Raw genomic sequence first — 18924 nt, 5'->3', positions numbered from 1 at the left:
TGCGCAGCGCGGGCAGCGGCGCGGGCTGCTGGCGCTAACGCTCTCGCCCTGCCAGGTCCAGCATCGCCCCACCAGCATCGAGTGGGATGGCTGCGATCCCCAGAAGCTCTACACCCTGGTCCTCACAGACCCGGATGCTCCCAGCAGGAAGGACCCGAAGTTCAGGTGAGGGGGGTGGGCAGCTTCTTGTCTTGCCTGGGGAGATGCAGYCTCTCCTGGTCTGCGAAGAGGCGCGGGAGCAGGTGGGGAACGTGCTCTGCCTGGCRTGCGGCAGTAAGTGTGGAGCTGGGGGTGGAAGCAGGGTTCTTGCATCTCTCCTTGACGCAAGGATGGGCACTGGGAAGAGCAGCTGCTTTTGCCACTGATATTCAGGGGGCTGCTGCAGCTTGGAGGAACGCAGCGTCTGCTACTCACTCTAATGTGGTAAGCGTGTGTGTTGCAGTTAGGTCTGCCTGTGCTAGAAGTGGGATCTTAAACCAGTTCACCTTGCTCAGTCAGGCTTGGAAACGTGCAGTACGAGTCAGCCTCTGGATTCTCACTTTCCCGCAGCCGCAGAGYAGGATGACAGAACTAGTTATGATGGCTGTGCATCGTGAAGTAAAGCTTGCAGGGAAGGCAGTACCTGCTACGCAGACTGATGCTCTCTGTGTTTGGCCAGCCAGTGAGCCAATGGTAGTTACTAGCTTCAATTCTACCCTGGCAGCCTTATGGAAAAGCGGCAGTTGAGAGCGAGGAGGAGCGTTAGCAAAGAGGGGGTGTGGTGCAGTCTTACTGTWTGTTGCTTTTCCCTTTCAGGGAATGGCATCACTTCCTGGTGACCAAYATGAAAGGCAACGATGTGGGGAGTGGGAAAGTGCTGTCGGATTATGTTGGCTCAGGACCTCCCAAAGGAACAGGTCAGTGCCTGGGAGCTGCAGTTCGTGTACTCTGAGCACAGCTGTGCTGCAAATGGCTGAATGCAGTGAGCAGGGGAGGGTGGGCAGGCCTGAGAAGCCAGCTGGGCGAGCTGCGTGGTTAAACTGCCTGTGTGGCTCTGCAGAAACGGCCCGGCTGTCTGCAGCCGCATGCAGCCAAGGCCAGTCCCCTTGGCCGTCTGGTGATGGGCACCGCTGTTCTGCCTGCGCATGGTAGGCAGTGCTGACTGGAGGGGGGGAGCCCTAGTCTGGGCATGACACGAGTTGTTCGAGCATGTCTAGTCCATCTTCTATAAGCTCCTTTAGCTCAATCATACTTAGCCATTTTATTCTGGAGAACGATGGTAGCAGCTGCTAGCGCTTCCCAGGTAGATGCAGCCTTCTGTTTCCCTGAGCTGTTGAGGTCACTTCAGAGCAAGCTTTAAACCCTGGAATATGTGATACTTGRAGACCTGCGCGTTGGGTTGCAGTAGGGCTGGGTGCTGATACCCCGTGAGAGCCCCTCCGGGAGTAAGGGTTTCCTGCTGGCGAGCGAGCGTTCCATAACACTCTCTCCTCCCCGCAGGGCTGCACCGGTACGTGTGGCTGGTGTATGAGCAGCCAAAGCAGCTGACCTGCAACGAGCCCATCCTGTCTAACCGCTCTGGCGACAAACGAGGGAAGTTCAAAGTGGCGGCTTTCCGCAGCAAGTATGAGCTGGGGGTGCCCGTGGCCGGCACTTGCTACCAGGCAGAGTGGGATGACTACGTGCCAAAACTCTATGAGCAGCTGTCTGGGAAGTAGGGAGAGGGGAGCCTGCGCTTGTAGGTAGCCCCCTTCTTCCCCCACCTAGACAAGCACTGTGTGATGTCCCCTGTTCCCTTGGAGACCGGTTTGGTCAAAGCTCTTCTTTGTAATTCGGTTTGATTAGTGACTTGTACCCAGCTGTTCCCAAACTGACCACTAGAACYGTAACCTGAACCACAACGCTGTCACTGTCCATGATCTAAGTCTGCTTCAGTGTTACTGTGGCCTGGACTTGTGCCGTGCTTCAGCTGACTCCTGTGGTTACAGGCTATAGCTAACTGGTCAAGCTTCTGAAAAGCTGCCTCCGTAACRGCCACCCCCTTCCAGGCTGACCTGAGTGTAAGGGAAATCAAAGCCTTTGAGAATCAGTGTTATTTCAAAGTGTCTGTATTGTACCAAAATGGTATTATGCAGCAGTGGTGTAGGTACAGKAACATTGCTGGGTTGATACTGGCATGTAGAGTCTTACCTTTCCAGGAGAGAGGAGGAGATGGCGGCCTCAGGGAAGCTGCTTTTTTTCTCATTAAGTATTTGGCTAATGCCTCCGCTTCTCCACTAAAGTAATGCTGGAATAATTGGTTGAATTAGGCAAGGAAGTTGGTTTAAAGGGATGCCTTCTGATCTGTGTTAATTACTTTATTCTGTTCAAGTTTTGCTGTAGTCTGGTATCGTGCTGTTTATCACAGTGCAATTAAAAACTTGCCCAGTGGATGTTTGTGGTTGTCTTCTTGGGGGGGAGAGGGGACTGCTTAAGAGCAGCTTGGAGTAATGCACTCCCTTTCTTCCTCCTGACATAAYGGAGGCGAGAAGCTGGAACCCTGTGAGAAGAGCCCCAACATACTGGCAGCGCTGCCTGAAACACCTCTGGCTTTGTCTCATAGAGCCCAGGAGAGGAAGYGCTGATGCTTCAGAAAAACATGCCTGCTTTGAGCTTAATTAATATCTGAATGTTTGGGAAGGCACCAGGCAACTGTTGAGCCTTCCTGCTTGAAAGTCACTTCCAAAAATCCTCTTACCAGCACACGCACACAATCTATGCAACCTTAATGCCCCTGCTGCAAGCAGCTGGTGGATTAAAGCTTGAAATTTGCTCAAATTGCTTGTTAGGGGTTACAGAAATTCTCCTGCTAGCTTGAAGGAAGGAGCATATAGCGCAGGATATGTCTGTCAGGGAGCACAAGGCAATTAAACACATGGTCTAAGCGCAGTAGAGGTTCATAGCAAATGGAGCATTGACTGTCTGTCTTTAAAAATTAAGACAGGACGCCACTTTTTCCAGGCTGTGTTTTTGAAGCCACTATCTCATTCATCACAAGGTAACTTATCCCCTGAAAAACCTCCTCTGYTACCTATGCAGAGCATTCACATTCCTTGCAGCTAATGGGGCAACATTTGCTCGCAGCTCTATCCTGTGCCTTTGCCAGCTGCGGGGAAGCAGGTTTGGCTGTTAACGAATCCTCGCACCCTGGCTGCCTCCCTCACGGTGGCTGATAGACCCCAGCTCATTTAGAAGATSTTTTCCAGCGGGTAGAAGAGCCAGTCTGTGCCTGTCCCTGCCTGGGCAGGGGGGATTGTTTTTCCTGCCACACATGGTGGGGCTGCCTGGAGGCCTCTCTCCCTCCCACCAGCATGGGCTGCTCTGCAGGAGCCCCAGCCACCGCAGCCGGACTGGCTGAAGCCAAACCCTTGACTGCGGATTTCAGCTCATGAGAAGTATCCCCAGCCTAACTCAGAGGACTACTGCAGACTTGAAGACACTGCATTGGCAGCGTTTTCTTTTTTTCTTGATCTTCCAGAAGCTTGCAGTTAGGCCCACTGTGGTTTCTTAAGCACATCCAGACAAAAATGAACCCTCAGTCCAGGTCTGATGCCTTAAGAAGTTTTTAAAAAAATGAAGCCAATGCAATTCCATGGCCTGGAACCAGAAGCCATCCCATGCTTTTTTATCAATCTCCTTTTCTCAAAGGTACTGCACATCTGAGAGGTCTGAAAAAGGTGTTATATACCCCAGCGCAGCGGAGCAACACCCTGTAAAAGTCACATTACTTGCTCTTTGCAATGAAGAAAGGCAGTATGTTCCTGCCTGAAAGTAGCCTTTTCTACATTAAAACATTCTCCCGTACGAATTATTGCTGCAATCTGTTGTCAACTGTAATAAGCTTACAGGTACTCGGGAGCTGACTGGCCCAGTTTACAGCAAGACTCGTATCACCTCTGATAAGAACTGCAATAATTCATAGACACAGGCCCAGCAAAGAATGAAGGAAGTCAGAATCCCGACAATTTTGAGGAGAGGAAACACCCCCAGCTACCCAAAGCCAAGGCCTGCAAGACTAGAAATGCCTCAGGTGGGTGCAGAGAGCCTGGAGCAGCTGTATTACACTGCGCTTAGCAATGGCTGGTGCAGCTCAGCACTGCTCATGCTGAAAGAAGGGCATAAATGAGCAACATTCATTAGTCAAATGCACTAAAACTCCACCAGCAAAGCAGGGGCTTGGGAAAAACCACAAGTTCCTGCAGCCCCTGCAAGCACCGCAACAGCGCGAAGACCAGGCTGGCAGGGTCTTGCTGCCACCTGCGCACGAACAAGCAGAGCACTGCCGAAGCCAAGGGGGACAGCCGACCTCCTCCAAAAGCCTCAGACGAGGAAGCCTCCCTGTAGCTCTGTGTTTGGGGGTTCTCACCCCACATCGCTCCCAGGCCCCCGGCTTTGTCCCTCCGCTGCTCCCCGCAGCCMGGAAGGGCAGCGGTGGCAGGGCACGAAGCCCCACGGGCCCCTGCCCCTCTTCCCACCGTGCTGGGAACAAGGAGGGGGACAGGCCCCGGGTCGCCCTTCCCGCCCCAATGAGACAGCGAGGCATTGTGATGAACACTTTTATTTACAAATATAATTAAAAGCTCTGACAGTTATTCATGCTCTTCCTTTGAACCTGAAAAATGTTTTTGTTGTTTTGTTTGTTTTTTTTTTAAAGTGCATGCAAAAGAAGTAAAGCCTTTTTTTTTAATCTTTTTATTGTAAGAAAATACACAGTTTGAAAGTGTGAATAATGCAATATTTATGACCAAGATCATGGGGTTGGGGGTGGACTTGGGGGAGGAACAAAAAAAAGAAAATAAAGGGATCAGGATGATCTGACAGACTGTTGAACTCCAAATACTGAACTGGAAAGTGGGCGGGGTGGCTGGGACCAGGAGGGAAGGGGGGGAAGAAGTAAAAAAATTTTTGATCAGAGAAACAGTTAAAATACAATATGAAAATAAGTAAAAGCTCTCCTTAAATTCCTTCTATACACAAAATACACGATTTGACAAAGCCCAATTTGTGCTACTGGGATCCTGTGGGCTCATTTAAGTGTATTCACATTCTCTGCGACAGCAGAAAATGATTATGATACAATCAAGAATATGCCGAAGACCGAGGTCTAATCCCCGCCTCGCCTGGCATGGTTCTTCTAAAAATCACCAGATCTTTGCCCCGTCCCTCCCCACCCCCAAAAAAGTAATAATATGTCACCACTGATATGTACATCACGATTAAGTTTTTTCTGTAAAATGTATCAAATTTTTCAATCTTTAATAAAATTTTTATTTTTATTATTTAATTATTCCTGATGAATAAATACCAAAAAAATAAAAATAAAATAAAATTATGCAGCAGCTAGTTAAGGTAAGGCTGCGGATTTAGTCTCTCTCCCCCTGGGTTTGTATATATCATTTGTTTTTTTTTTTTTTGCTTGTACTTCCATTGATTGGTGGTAAAATGAGTGATTGCTCAAAAGCAACATACATCCACTTTTTTGTTTTTTTTCCATTAAAACTGTCTCCAAAGTTTTCACTGAAACATTTTTAATCATTGCACAGAGACATCAATACTGTGACATACTATGAAAAAGACCGCCAGGAGCTGTCCACCACTGGGACTCGACACAGGGGGGAAAGGGGGCCCCTGATGGAATAAGAATATACAGGCACTAGTCCGACACGATGTCAGTAAGAGAGACAGAAAGAGAGAGAGCACGCCCGTTAACATGGGGAATGTTGGTTTTGCAAGTTTTAGAATTACTTTGCTTTTTTTCTTTTTGTTTTTTTTTTCCTTTTTGTTTTTCAATGGCAAAGAAATTGAATCTCATCTATAGTCCTCCTTGGGATATTCTAATGTGACCAAATTCCCAAAGCCCATTCGCATGCTCTCCATGTCAAACGTTTCAATCTCTCGCTCCTGCCTCTCCAACAGAAACTTTATCCTCTCGCTGCGTTCCTTCTGCAGGGCGGCTAGCTCCTCTTCGATCTGCAAGAAGCACAGTCAGCAGCCGCTTAGCAAAGCCTCCCAGCCCCGGCCGAGCGGGTTCCCAACCGGCGGCACCTGCTGCTCCGTTCGCAGCGGCACCAGCTGTGCTCCGCTGCAACAGGACACTGGCACATGCCGAAGGGGCCGAGGAACACAGGAGGACAGAGGGAGGGTTGCTCGCACAGTCCCCCACCTCTCATGGCCTCGCTGTGAGCTGACATGAGCCAGAGCCAGGACAGAAACGTGCAGGAGGAGGCCTCCCCTCCGAGCACGGGCCACGCGGCCTTTCTCCGGCACGCCAGGAGCTGGAGGACTCCTTTTCCCCCACAGCTGCATTGGGCCAATAAGTAACGAGCAGAATTTCTTCCTGGCCTCAGCTTATGATCGGTGCTGAAGCAGGAAAGGTGGCTTTGAGGTTTTCTTTTGCAAAGCTCTGCTGAACTATTTGTTTCATACAGCGAGGCAGCATGTTTTGCAGGTGATTTTATGCAGCCCAACACCCCCMCACACACACCAGCTTCTCCCCTCCCCTCACTGAGTTACTGAAATGGCCTAGCCAGCTCCTTCCAAAACATCCACTCGTCTATTCTGGTCCTCGGCACCAATTTCACTAGTGACCCGGAGCAGCCTGAAAATTGCTGCGTCCAAGGTGAGACTGACACACGTAGCCACGTACTCCCCAGCAGCCCGCCCCAAACGTACCTTTTGTTCCAGATGTGCCCTGCGCAGTGACACCCGTTGCTCCAGCTTCTGGAGTTCTCTTTCGTGCTGTGCTTCTGTCTGCATCTTAATTTTGCTCTGATACGCATTGAGCAGCTCCATCTCCTGCTGGAGTTGCAGTCTCAGGGCTTGGCATTCTGCTTCTTGGGCCTCATCAAGTCGTAGCTGTAAGATCATCGGGCGGGGGGGGAGACAACAATTTGAAGCCTCCACTAGTAACTCCTCTGCTCTGATACTAGCAACACACTGCTCTTTCTTCCCAAAGCCAGGGAGCCTGCACCTCCGTGTGACCCAAATCGCAGCTTTTGTGTTTGCGGCAGAATAAGAAAGTGGGAAGGGCTTTATACACATCTGCTTTCCCACTCACACCCAGAGGCAGAAGTCTCACTGAAGATCCAAATCCCAAACCTCAGCATGCGAGGGAGGAGGAGGAAGGAAAGGATGTTCTTCTGGATGCTTGTTACAAAAGGAAAGTGGTGTCTGAGGCACTAATTTAAAACGTTACAAACACAACTGCACTGCTAACCAGCCAGCAGGAAGAGCCCAACGTGCTATACGGCCCGACTGTAGCAGCTCCTGCGCGCACCGCGGTCAGGAACCCCGCTCCCAGAGACAGGCAGCGCTGGATGCTGCACTTACCGCTTGCGAGGCCATCATCTCATTGATGCTCTGCTCATACTGCTCTGCGAGGATGGCGAGCTTCCTCGTCTGCTCATCCTTCAGACTCTTCAAAATTGTCTTGTGCTCACTCTTTGGAGTTACTTCCAGCTGGTGATTCTTCAGTGCTTTGTACTGCTTTGTTTGCACTTTGCATGTGTCCTGGAACTGCTTTTTGATCTGCATTTCCATAGCCTGCCAAGGAAGGAGCCATGTGAAGAGCATGAAGAGCTTTGGGAACAGACAGGGCGGGGAGAATCAGTTTTCCCCATGCTCTGCACTATCTCCTGCCCCTGTCCCTGGGAGACGCCTGCTCCGTTCACACCCGCAGCGGTGCGAGGAGCAGCGGCAGCTCAGGCCCTGCCTCAGCACATGCCAGGGGGCTGCTGACCGCAGGCCTTGGCCACTAACAAGATCCACTAAACACTCATCAACCCAGGGTATTTCCATCTTCTACCACTACTTCCTGCAAGTCACCTAGCCAGTCACCTGCTGCACACCTTTCAGAAAGCTTTTGCTTTCCAAGACCCCCCCCTTTCACTACCCCGCAAATGCCCCCATAAGCTGCCTCCCTCGCTTGACTGTACGCTAGGTGAAGACTGCAGATCTGAGAACTATTAAGAGTGCAAAGAAGCAAAAAAGGAACGTGCTTCCCTGGCCTTTCGGAGGAGGAACACAAATCTCCAAGAGCAGCTCAGAGGCTTCTAATTAACCAGTAGCTGAATTGGAGGATAAAGCATGGTGCTCAGCACACGTTTTTTCCTTTCGTTGACTTTGAAAGCAAGGAAGCATCACCCAGCCCCTTTCCGTGTTGAGGCTTATAGGCTGACATGAGCAGCGGCCCGAAGAAAGCACAGCTCATCAGAAGCAAATTCTGTCATACTTTGCTGAGTACTAGGCTATTTTTACCCAGCAAGCTAAATTAACATGGCACTTAAAAAAAATACTCAGTGAGCTCTTTGCTGTCATAGCTTGCTTTTTGTAAGAGATGGGCTCTGCGTAAGGGGAAGGGATGCAAGGGAAAGCACAGAGGTCTGGAGAACGGTGGTTCTGTGGCATAGATGCTGCATGGAGGAGGCGGCAAGTGCACAGGCTGGCCGGCCTCAGCAAGCATGGCAGGACAGAGGGTGGAAGAGGAGGAACTAAAGCTTCCAGCACCTTCAGGTTCTTTGGTTGCTGCCGGAGCTCCATGAAATGCTTCCTGTGCAGCTCCCGCTCTCGCCGCTTGTTGTATTCCAGCTGGTTCTCGAGCTCAGTCTGGTGCTGCAGCCGGATCAGGTCCATTCGCAGCTTCTGCAGCGTGTGCAGCTGCCTGTACTCCAGCTCGCGCGTCGACTCGTCGTGCCGGATCAGCATGGCATGCTCCATTTCCTTCTGCGTCCGCTTCTTGTTTAACTCCTGCACAAGATGACAGCAAAGCACAAGAAAGCAAAGCTGGGGAGTGATTCCCTCTGCCCAAAGACGCAGCAGTGCAATTTGCAGGACTGGGTGTTTTAGTCACCCATCCAGACGGCATCGAGGGCCTTCACGTGCCGCAGGGAAGCACGCACTGCCAACAGCACGATGGGAACGGTTCTAAAGCAACCACCTAGCATCCCCTCGGTAACCCGCTCCTCTCGCACCGCCAGGATCCCCCAGCGAGTCTCCAGCAGGTGGCACTGGGACAACGCGCAAGCCCTGTGCTACAGCTGAGCATCACAGGAGGTTTTAACCCATCCTCCCGGTGCTCAGAGCTGGGGTGACTGACAGTGATGCCCGAATCAGGGGTGGACTGTTTTGTTTGTCTGTTTTAAACTACCCGGGAACCCCTGCTGGACGCTGGGAGGTAAAGCTTCCCATCTACCACTAGTATTAACAGGGTCAAAGCAAAGCTGGGCAGCTCCAACACACAACATTAAGAAAAAACATGTTAGCTACTGCTGTGTATAGGTGATTTCTGGCCCTACTCTAGTTGCAGCAAGTTTTGTAAAATGAGAACGTCTTCCAAGTCTCATGCTCTTTTTGCATGTGCACATAAGAGATCCTTCGCACAGTACCCTGCAGTCTAGGAAAACGTTCACCGAGTTGCAAACCAAGAAAGAGGAGAGTATCTGATTCTTTCACTGATTTCTGTTAATATTTCTGTCTCAAGGTATTTCCAATAACCTGTAGAGCACGGGGATGAATCCAACTCAGTCAAGCAGTGATTACAGCTGTACCCCTTACTGGTGATTTGACGACCTTCACAGATGGTCTGGCTGGTACGTCTCGGTTCCAGCTCTCTGCTCCCAAACTCATCGCTGTGCTTCACGCTGGCCTAAGACAGGCACAGCAGGGGCCGCCTCGCACTACGTTAGCGTACAGTGCCTAGCACAGCGAGGGCCCAGCGCTGGCTGACTCTAACAAGTTTCTGCAGTAGGAACAAAAAAATCTGATTATGCTGTTTGAGTTGTTCCTTGCATGTTGTAATCCTGGTGGACTTCCCCATGTCAGCGCCTGCAAACGGGCACTCCAACCCCTTTGGCTGTAACAGCCGTGACAGGGTTAGCGGGATGGGGAAGGAGGGGTGGGAGGGAAACTGGGTCAGGACTCATCTCTGCATGCTTGGCCATAAGGACACTGTGCATGTTAAAATTTAAACAGAACTTGCACCTTGAGAGCCACGATCAAAAATTAGACCTACTGATACACTGAAACATTGCCCATTTACGTAAAGGCAGGTAGCTCACTGAACAGGCAACACTTCGGGCCCAGGCAGCAAGTTGTGACATTTGTGCCTCAGTCTCAGGACAGGCCAACCTGCATCTCGAATGCCTCCTGCCCACTCCACGCCTGACTTTAGCTCACGCAGCGTGAACATATGGAGGCACTCCACTTCGCACAAACGCTTTCCCATCTGCACAAGAACAACTTGTGTGGTTACTTCAAACCTTTACATTGATATTTTAAAAGTGTGATTTACTTTAGGTGTCTGATCCAGTGAATTTAAACTAATTAGTAGGAAAATTATTTTAGGGAAATAAAAGACACTTACATCATTCTGAAAACTAAGTCTCTTAAGAGACTGAATGAAGGAGCTCAGGGAGAGAAGGTAGGTTTCCTGGTTAAAATACACTCAAATACCATGCTAGATAACTGACTTCTGTTCTCATCCCTGCCTCAGAGCTTGTATGCAGTGATAAGGGTGCCTGAATCTGATTTTTCAGTCATTCATTTTCAGGGTGTCCAAGCTGAGATCTTTGGATGTGATTTGCAAAGCAACTGAGCAGCCCTGGGTACATCTAAAGCCAAAGGAAGCTAAGCTCTGAACAGGTAAAATACTAGGCAGTGTTAAGGATGCTGAAAAAACGGATGTCACCAGACTAAGGACATGGTTATTAGAAATTTTTGACCATTTTCTCTCTGCCTTTACTAAAATACCAATAGTCTTTATGCAAAAACAGCATTCATGAAGAATTCAGATATTGTAATGATGGATAGCACAGAAAAGTCTACAATAAAGTAATAATTCTCTCTTCAAAGCAGTATTTGGCTGTATGAAGCCTATGAGGCAAGGGAAAAACAAGATGTTGAATAGCTTCTAACAAACTAACACCTGTTCTGTGCATTAAGTAGGGCCCAAAGGCAAAAGCAACATCTGATTATCTGAAGACAATCAGAATGCAGACAGGTAAGAGGTCTGAATTTTGGTATTTCTTAAATTTTTAGCATTTCGTTCTGCAACCGTAACCTTCTGCTCCTTTAGGGTTATTACTGTTCTATTACACACATTTGTACTGTGTGAGGTTTAAGCCAACAGGTGGAACTGCTCCCATGACGCCCTTTCAGTTGTCCCACAGCTCTCCTACATGCATCCCCAACATGGCAAACACTCTGCCCAGTGTTGCAAAAAGTGCCCAGCAGGCTCCCCCAGAAACCTAATGCCAGGGAGTTTGGGTGGATGCGTCTCATCCAGAGTGGGTTGCCCACATCATGTTTTTATCTGGAAGCTAAGTATGCCACCCTCTTTCATTAATAAAAGTAGCCATATACCAACTACATTTCCAGATGGAGTATTAGTGCCCAAAACATATTTCTTACATTTTTCTCAGTTCAGATTAGCAACTGGAAACATGAAGACCTAATATCACATAATTAGCAAACTATTTTATAGACACGAAGCTAAAACAATTAAAGAAACACTTGGGAGAGGAATTGAAGAGTGCCATACTTCCCGAATGTTCTGCTGCTCCATCTCGTGCCTCTTGATCATTGTTCTTCTCTTGAAGGAACGGCAGTTTTTGTCGTAGTAGAGTCTCTGCTGGCTGAGAAGGTGGGCCTCCTCTTCAGCCTGTGTGTGCTGCAGGTTCTCTTTGTGTTTGGATATTCTTTCTTGCTTCTCTTTCTTCGGCGTGCTGTGGTCCTCATTCATTTCCTGCATGCATGCACAGTCAAGAAAACAGGACTTTCCTTAGGATCACAGAAACACAGGACTCTCARGTCCTTCCTTCCAGTCACTGGCTAGTCCTCTGCTATTTAATTCATAAAAGCAGGACACCAAAAGCCTGACTACAGCACCAGCTATCAGCAGAACCAGACTTGTCACCTGCACGTGCCCAGCTCTACTGTTTTTAGAGCTGTATTATTAAAAGGAGGGGAAAAAGAAGTGGAAGGAAAAACAGAACCATCTCAAAGACTAAACAGTACCGTGAAGAGAAGACATTAAACACCACTGAAGGGGAGGCTCTGGTGGCCCAGGAAAGAGAAGGGGTCAAAAGCCTCGGCTCCCTTCCCAGCTCTGCGTCCGTTTTACAAAGCATTCCAGCTTGGATTCCAGGTTCCTTTATTCCAATGGGACTTAAATGCAAGCCCAATTCTCTGCTGAATCACAAACCTAACAGGGCTCCTTGCTATCCTTTTTCTCTCCTCTACATGCTTAACAGCAAATGATTTTGGAGGTCTGCTGGGGACAGTGTCCTTAAGCAATGCAATTTGCAATGGATTAGCTATATAGTACATGTTACTCATTTCTTTATTCTGRTTTGTGTAAGTGATCACAAGGCTTTTAGTAAAGTGACATATAGATGGCTGCTGTGGTTCCTTAAGGCTTAAGGGGAAAAACAGGTAAGGAAAGGGGGAAAAGAATTCTCTATGAATTCCCATTTCACCTCATCACCCATGGTTTCAAAGATCCTGCTCTACAGAGAACCATGCAGGCCTCTCTAGCACCCTCATAGATTATTCTAGAAATGTTGCCAGATGATCCCAATGCCTGAAAGTTTAGTTGCCAGGAATCTAAATTTGCTTCCAAGTATGACAGTATCCCTTAAAACCCTGGGCTGGCCCAGGTTTATCAAAAGGAAAGTCTAGTTTGTGCTCATTCCACACCCCTTCAGCCCTGAAAATGATAGTTTCTTGCCTCTTTAATCTTTTCCTTGCAAAGCTTGTATTGTTTCTTCTGACTTTCTAAAAAGGTCGCCAGGTCTTTCTTTTGCTGAGCCAAAATCTGTTGCTGGAATTTCTTTTCATCTGCTGCAGCTGCCTTTGCCTGCAAGGCACAGAGAGGGAGAGAGAAAAAAGGTGAGGGAGCAGGTACCAAATCCATCATAAAAATCAATCTTCAGTTGTGCATTTTCAGTCTACCATTCTCTCATCCCGTGCTAGACAAAGCCGTAAGTATTCAGCTGACTGAAAGCTACTTGCAAACACACAAACACAAAAAATAAACCATAATGCCCACAAACATGTATGAATTTCCTCATGCTTCCTATCTCTCCAGCAAAATAACCCTTGAGGGTGGAAAAAACACTAATTTAACATATGGATTAACATGGGGATTTTTAGAAAGACTGAATAACGCAGAAGGAATGGTTACAGCACTGCAAACTTTGTCATACGGCCTAGCTAATGTGCCTCAGCAACCAAGGTCTGCATGAAGTTTGTCAGTCTCTTTTGGCCAACTGCCACTAGCTATGTTACCGGTCGATGCCAATGGAGTACCCATCCTCTAGAAGGTAGACCAATGGGTTTTAAGTGGTACATCCACAGCCTTTTCCCAGAGACCTGGTACACAGCTCTCCCTCTCAATCTTCTGGCACACCTCCAGGGAGCCTATACCCGTACTCACCTCTTTCTCCATCACAGCCACTTGCTTCTTGGCCAGCTTCTCCAGCTCGATGGACGAGTTGTTGGCATGCGTCTCCACCTCCTTCTGCAGCTTGAGGCGGTGCTCGTCCATCTCGGCCTTCAACTTGTTTTCCAGGGCGATCAGCTGCTTCTGGTGCTGGCGCCGCATCCGCTTATATCCTGACATCTGTTCCCGCAACTCGTTCTCCTGCTCATGCTCATGGATCTGTCTTGTAACCTGATGTCAGGAAAACGGAAAGCACTGCTATGTGTCCTTCACAGACAGGCTTTCTCCTTATTAACTGCTTACCTGTAAAGCAGACCATGCTCTGCTGTACTCTTAGCAATCAACTTCCAGGGAATGCTGTTCCAAGCTTTCAGGCAGCGCTATTGCTTAGTATCATAAACCACACCATGAAGTTTCTCTCTTCTGGCACAGACAGCCAGATCTGATTTTTGCCCCCCATTTTTCTGAGGATTTTATGTACATTTTCACATAACAGCAGAAAAAGTCATGTTATGAACAAAGGAAGCAGCAGGTTACTAACCACTCAAGGAAAGATCCGCAAAGGTGGCTGCTGTACAACYTTCTTCAGACACAGGATGCAAATCCTGAGGATTACATGGACTTAGCAAACAGCATCCATTTTAAGAAAAGAAAACGCGAATCCATACATCCTTCCTTACCAAGTCACCACAGTTCCAATTCAGTCCCTCAATACCTATTTCCTGCTCAGACCTGCCTCCTTCGAAATTTCTTGTTAAAATTCAAGAGATGGCAGACTGATCCCATGTCTTCATCAATCTACACACATTCTCCTGAAGTACTTCCCCAGTCTTTAATCTAGTTCATGAGAAATAAGAACAAACCACTTAATCCATTTTCATTACTAAACTGCAAAATTTCATATCAGCTCTGCCTCACTCTGGCCTTTTACTACAATCACACTGGAGACCCTACACCTAGCTAAACTTACGTTTCACACATGCATTGCACTTGGTTTCCAGTGCAAAGTTTTTCCTGCTTTTCTTCCCCATATTGATTACAACAGCCTTTCACTTCTCTAGATGGCTGCTCCTGAACAACAGTCAGAGATTGCTACTCAGCTTTACTTTTCTGGATGCTGAAGTCTTGTTCCCATTTATGTTCGACAGCCTTGCAAATCTTGCAATGAACAGGTTCCCAAGACCGGTGCAGAGACACGCAGGAGCTTTTACGCTAGCAAAAGAGAGGTTAGGCACTTTGTGTTGCGTAAGAAGTGCTCTCGCCTACRGGATCAAGAGTTTTCTAGGAAGGGAACAGTGCTCTGGAACTGAGCACTCTTAACAAGATTGATCATATGGTCGAAGCAGATTATAAACCCCGCTCAGCTGAAACAAATTCACAAGTTTCACATGGATTTCCATGCTCTGAGTGCATGCATGGGAAAGGAGGAAAAAAAACCCTGTGCAGACATGCCAAGAATTTTAAGAGGAAAATGCAAATGGTAATGCTTCCATTTCAAAAGAAGTAAAGTATCCAAATTTGAAATCATCTTTTTTAAGAATACAGTCCCAGGAACTTCACATATAAGGGTCTGCTCATCTCTTATACGATAGTCCTGGGAACCAAAGAGCTGCAGCCCTCTGCACGCATGTATACAGAATTGGAGACCACAGCTCCAAGAAGGGACCTTTACTTTCACACTTAACACATACGAAGCAAACAGCTCAGCCTTTTAGGGGGGATTAGTGAAGCTTCATGAACCAATAGGCCTTCTTGCACAAAATAGCTGCTGCTTCCTGCAGTTTGCAAGATCCTGGCCTTCCAGATGAATTTCTCCATAGGCAGCCAAGAGAAAGAATTGGCTCCCACTACAGTATTGCTGTCATTCAAAGGCCATTTTTCAGAGATCTTCAAAGCAAGTTTAGATTTAGGATGGGATGCACCTAGTGACCTGTGAAGGCTCGAGTTTAACAGTGAAAAAAGTAGCTGCTTTACTACAGAGCAGCACATGGAGCCCACTTGCTGGCAGCTCGTATTTCAGGGCTCACAACTGATGAGAAGAAGTGATCAAATTGGAGTCCCCCAAAAATCAATGAGCAAGTTTATCACCGCAACTGGTGTGTCATCCAAGGCAGACAGCATGCTGCTACCTGCCTTAGCCAAAACAACTACCAAACACTGAAGAGGGGTATGAAGAAGAGGTTAGAAGAGCCTTAAACAGCCTTCACCTTGAAATGGATTAAGAACAACTTACAATAAATAGTTACCAACAACATAAAAAAAATTATAGCCAGAGTCCCAGAACAGAAACATGCATGAAAGGACCTAGCTCCAGAAGTGGACAGCCTCYGTGTCCCCCTGCCCCTCGAAAATGAACCATCTGACTGCAGAGAAAACAACAAACTGGGCCCAACTATATTGCTAGCTCAGACTCCATTACCAGGAAGCGATGATGGTGGAGTTGAAGCCACAGTAGTGAAGTCAAACACCAAGTACTAGGTAGGTGATGATGCACAAGCCACATCCTTCTTGTCCAAGGAATTTCGGAATGTTATTTTGAAGTTAAATGGATTAAATATATACTTACACCTCAGCAACAGGTGTAACATGGCAGCCTCCGAATGCTTGAAGCTGGGTAATGAAACACCCCTAAGTCAGATATGAGGAACACATGAGATTGTAGGAATGACTACAGAAAAAGGTAGCATTAGCATTAGCAGTGCATTTTGCTGTAGCTTAAAAAGCTTTCTGAAGTATAACAGCGATGGTCACACTTCACAGAAGTTGGTAAGCATATGTAGGAACCTGCAAATCAAGTTCAGTGAGAATAAGATACATGAGAGAAGCTTCCAGGTAACGATAGTTTCTCTAAGAAGTCATCCAAGCTGATTATAAAAGACAGATGTCAGGTAAGACCATCAAAAAAACCAAAGGTTTCAGCCATATAGTGCTTACTACATTAAAAAATACAGGACTTCTAGAGAACAGACTTGGTCAGAGACTCCTAAAGATATGGAGATAGAGAAGCAGCAACGAAGCAGTATAGGATCTTCTTGGATGCATGATTTTTGAGGCCTCACTTTTTTTTTCCATCAGTGGACCATTCTGCAAGGCACATTTGGTTTCAAGAAGTTGGCAGAACAAAGCAAACAGCAAGAACATAAGAAAGATCTAAAAATCCACTAGCAACTTCATCAGTCTCCCCATTGCTCTAGCCTCTAACACGAATTAGAACGTGTACTTGTTTTATTTACAGCAAAAATCATTTAATCTTTTATCCTTGTTTTTCCTCTTGCTTCTATGCTCCTTGTTTCTAATTCTGCTCAGCTTGCCTCTGTCATGACAAAAATCCCATCTTTGAAAGATGTCATGTTAGGTCTGGGGATATTTATCCCCAACAATAGGACAAAATTACTAATTATAACACTTACTGATGAAGACTCCCAGTCACTGCAGAAGATAAGGACACATGAAGAAGTCAGAAGGAAAAAAAGGAGCATTTCATTCCTGAAGACTAAAGAGAAGAACAGCAGGCTTTGTGGGCCTTTTGTGGATTTAAATGTCTGCATTCAACATGCTGGTGCTAAAGAACTAATGAAGACCACTACTGTTCAGAACACTGGTTTTGAGGAAACTCTCCAAAATGGGGATTTCAGGCAGGGCATGGAGAAAAATGAATGAACTTGAAGTAGTTACCAAGTATGACTAGATTAGTAACAGAAAACTACTTCAGAGTACCCATGTCAATACATTTAAATGAATGAATGATTATGGTTATAGAGATGAAGCCCATAATGGCTGAACAGCTTTAGTGACCATTGTAAAAAGAAAATTTGAAAGAGCTGCAGTCATCACCTTTCTGAGGTTCTTAGACAAAGACACTTTGAACTTTACAAAGTACTTCGCAAACATAATCCCTTAGATTACGAGGGGAAAAAGATGACAACTGAATTGCTCACTGTAAAATGTTGTCCAGAAAATGTCAGGATCCTTTAAAACAGAAATACTGCAGTTTCTTGAAGCTCTATTCGAAGCCTGTAATAATCAATCAGGTCATCAACAGAATCAAAAATCTGTATAAAACAGAACAGCTTTCGTTAAGGTATGACATTTTCTCAGTTTCTTATCTCTCTGTATCTTTGGCATACACAGAACTGAGACAGACAGATGCCTTTTCCAACCTGCTCTCACAGGCAGTTCACTTGTCATCTAAAAATCCAAGCTTACTCTTTTTTCCCCTCCAAGATTTTTGCTTAACAGAAGGAAGTTGGCCTCCCAACTTCTCCTCTAGTACTGGCAGTTCTTTAGACTTCCTCCTTCTACATGGCTTATCCAAGATATACCAAACCCTCTCCTAAAGGACAGTTACTCTCACCTCTCAATGACCAAATGAAATACTGAGCTCCTCTTTGCCGGACAGAGGTAGAGTATTGAGCAAGACATTAAATGCCAGCAGCCTCTCAAAACAACAAAAGAATTTTGAGACAAGAAAGAACAAATTCAGTATTTTTAGAGCGAAGATCTATATAGGCAGCAGCCAGGTAAGTCTCAAGACAAAATCCACCATGGGGAATAAAATGCCATTGCTTCAGCAGAAGAGGGTGCAGGGGAACAGCCATCATGTAAATGTACCAAGTTTTGGAGTCAGGCTGGTCTGATGTTATTTTAATGACCACATCCACAGAAGATTGCTCGCATGTACCCAGACAGCTGGTGTTCACAGATCCAGGGTGAGATCACACTATTCTTCTGCTGGCATCTGGACTTCAAACAGAAAGTCAAGGCCTTCAATGGAATCCATGCTACCTGTTCTGTGTCTCAAGTTTTAAATATTGCATCATTTCACTTGAAAACTGTAAAAGCAGCCATCAAGAAAGTGTATGAAGCTGTTGAGTCTTAAGGGGTCAGGCGTGAAAAAGAGCCAGACACTCAGATCCTTTACACTTGTTTAAAAAGCCCCTTTCACAGGAAAAATGTTGATAGGTATAGTCTTTCCAGGGTGCAGAACCTCTAGCTTTCTTTTAAAATGCAGCTTTCTCAGCTTCAAGGCTTAAGCTTCTAGTTTTAACTTTCAATTTGTGGACCACTGGTAATCTGCAAAATAATATGGAAATGGAGCAGGCATTTGATCTTCTTTGCAGATAGTAAATTTCATTACAACAAGTACTTTCGCAGTAGCACTACTGTAAGTGATGGTTATTTGTGCCACAAGTGCCATGCAAAAAAAAAAAAAAAAAGTCTATTCAATGACCAAAGAGGAAGGTGGTTCAGGAAAGAATGACTGTTAAAGCTGTTGCTTGAATTATGACCAAAGGTAAGCACTTGTTTCAGAAAACAAGAGTCTTCCTTCAGCTTTCTTAACCCCAATATTGCCCAAATRTATATATATATTTCTTAAACTGTTACTAGTAATATCAAAGTGTCACTGAAAGACCAGAAAGCTGTATTCACAGCCTATTTCCTTTTGTGGGTAGCCAAAATACTACTCA

At 46.6% G+C, this 18924-nt stretch overlaps 2 protein-coding genes across 5 annotated transcripts in view; one reads left to right on the top strand and one right to left on the bottom strand.

Annotated features, from left to right (window-relative positions):
* Nucleotides 1-22: 22 nt before the first annotated feature.
* PEBP1 (phosphatidylethanolamine binding protein 1) lies at nt 23-2411 on the top strand (the record flags this gene model as incomplete). Its single annotated transcript, XM_026075264.1, has 3 exons — nt 23-165; nt 796-896; nt 1480-2411. Coding segments are annotated over 3 exons (462 nt in total), but the record flags the coding sequence as incomplete, so codon positions are not given.
* A 2149-nt stretch (nt 2412-4560) lies between these two features.
* TAOK3 (TAO kinase 3) overlaps nt 4561-18924 on the bottom strand; it is a 99738-nt gene continuing 85374 nt past the window's right edge. For 3 of the 4 annotated variants that reach the window (XM_026075026.1, XM_026075027.1, XM_026075025.1), the window contains 7 exons: nt 13451-13687; nt 12743-12871; nt 11555-11758; nt 8524-8763; nt 7348-7560; nt 6691-6873; nt 5530-5988 (listed from right to left, as the gene is read on the bottom strand). In XM_026075026.1, coding sequence (XP_025930811.1) covers nt 5827-5988; nt 6691-6873; nt 7348-7560; nt 8524-8763; nt 11555-11758; nt 12743-12871; nt 13451-13687 — 1368 coding nt within the window. In that variant the 3' untranslated portion in view covers nt 5530-5826. Of the gene's footprint in view, nt 5989-6690; nt 6874-7347; nt 7561-8523; nt 8764-11554; nt 11759-12742; nt 12872-13450; nt 13688-18924 lie in introns of all 4 variants that reach the window. The other variant, XM_026075024.1, reaches the window with a different exon arrangement.

The sequence above is a fragment of the Apteryx rowi genome, unplaced genomic scaffold, assembly GCF_003343035.1.
Source record: "Apteryx rowi isolate R43461 unplaced genomic scaffold, aptRow1 scaffold_40, whole genome shotgun sequence".
NCBI classification, from domain to species: domain Eukaryota; kingdom Metazoa; phylum Chordata; class Aves; order Apterygiformes; family Apterygidae; genus Apteryx; species Apteryx rowi.
This window is presented reverse-complemented; position numbering and strand designations above follow the sequence as displayed.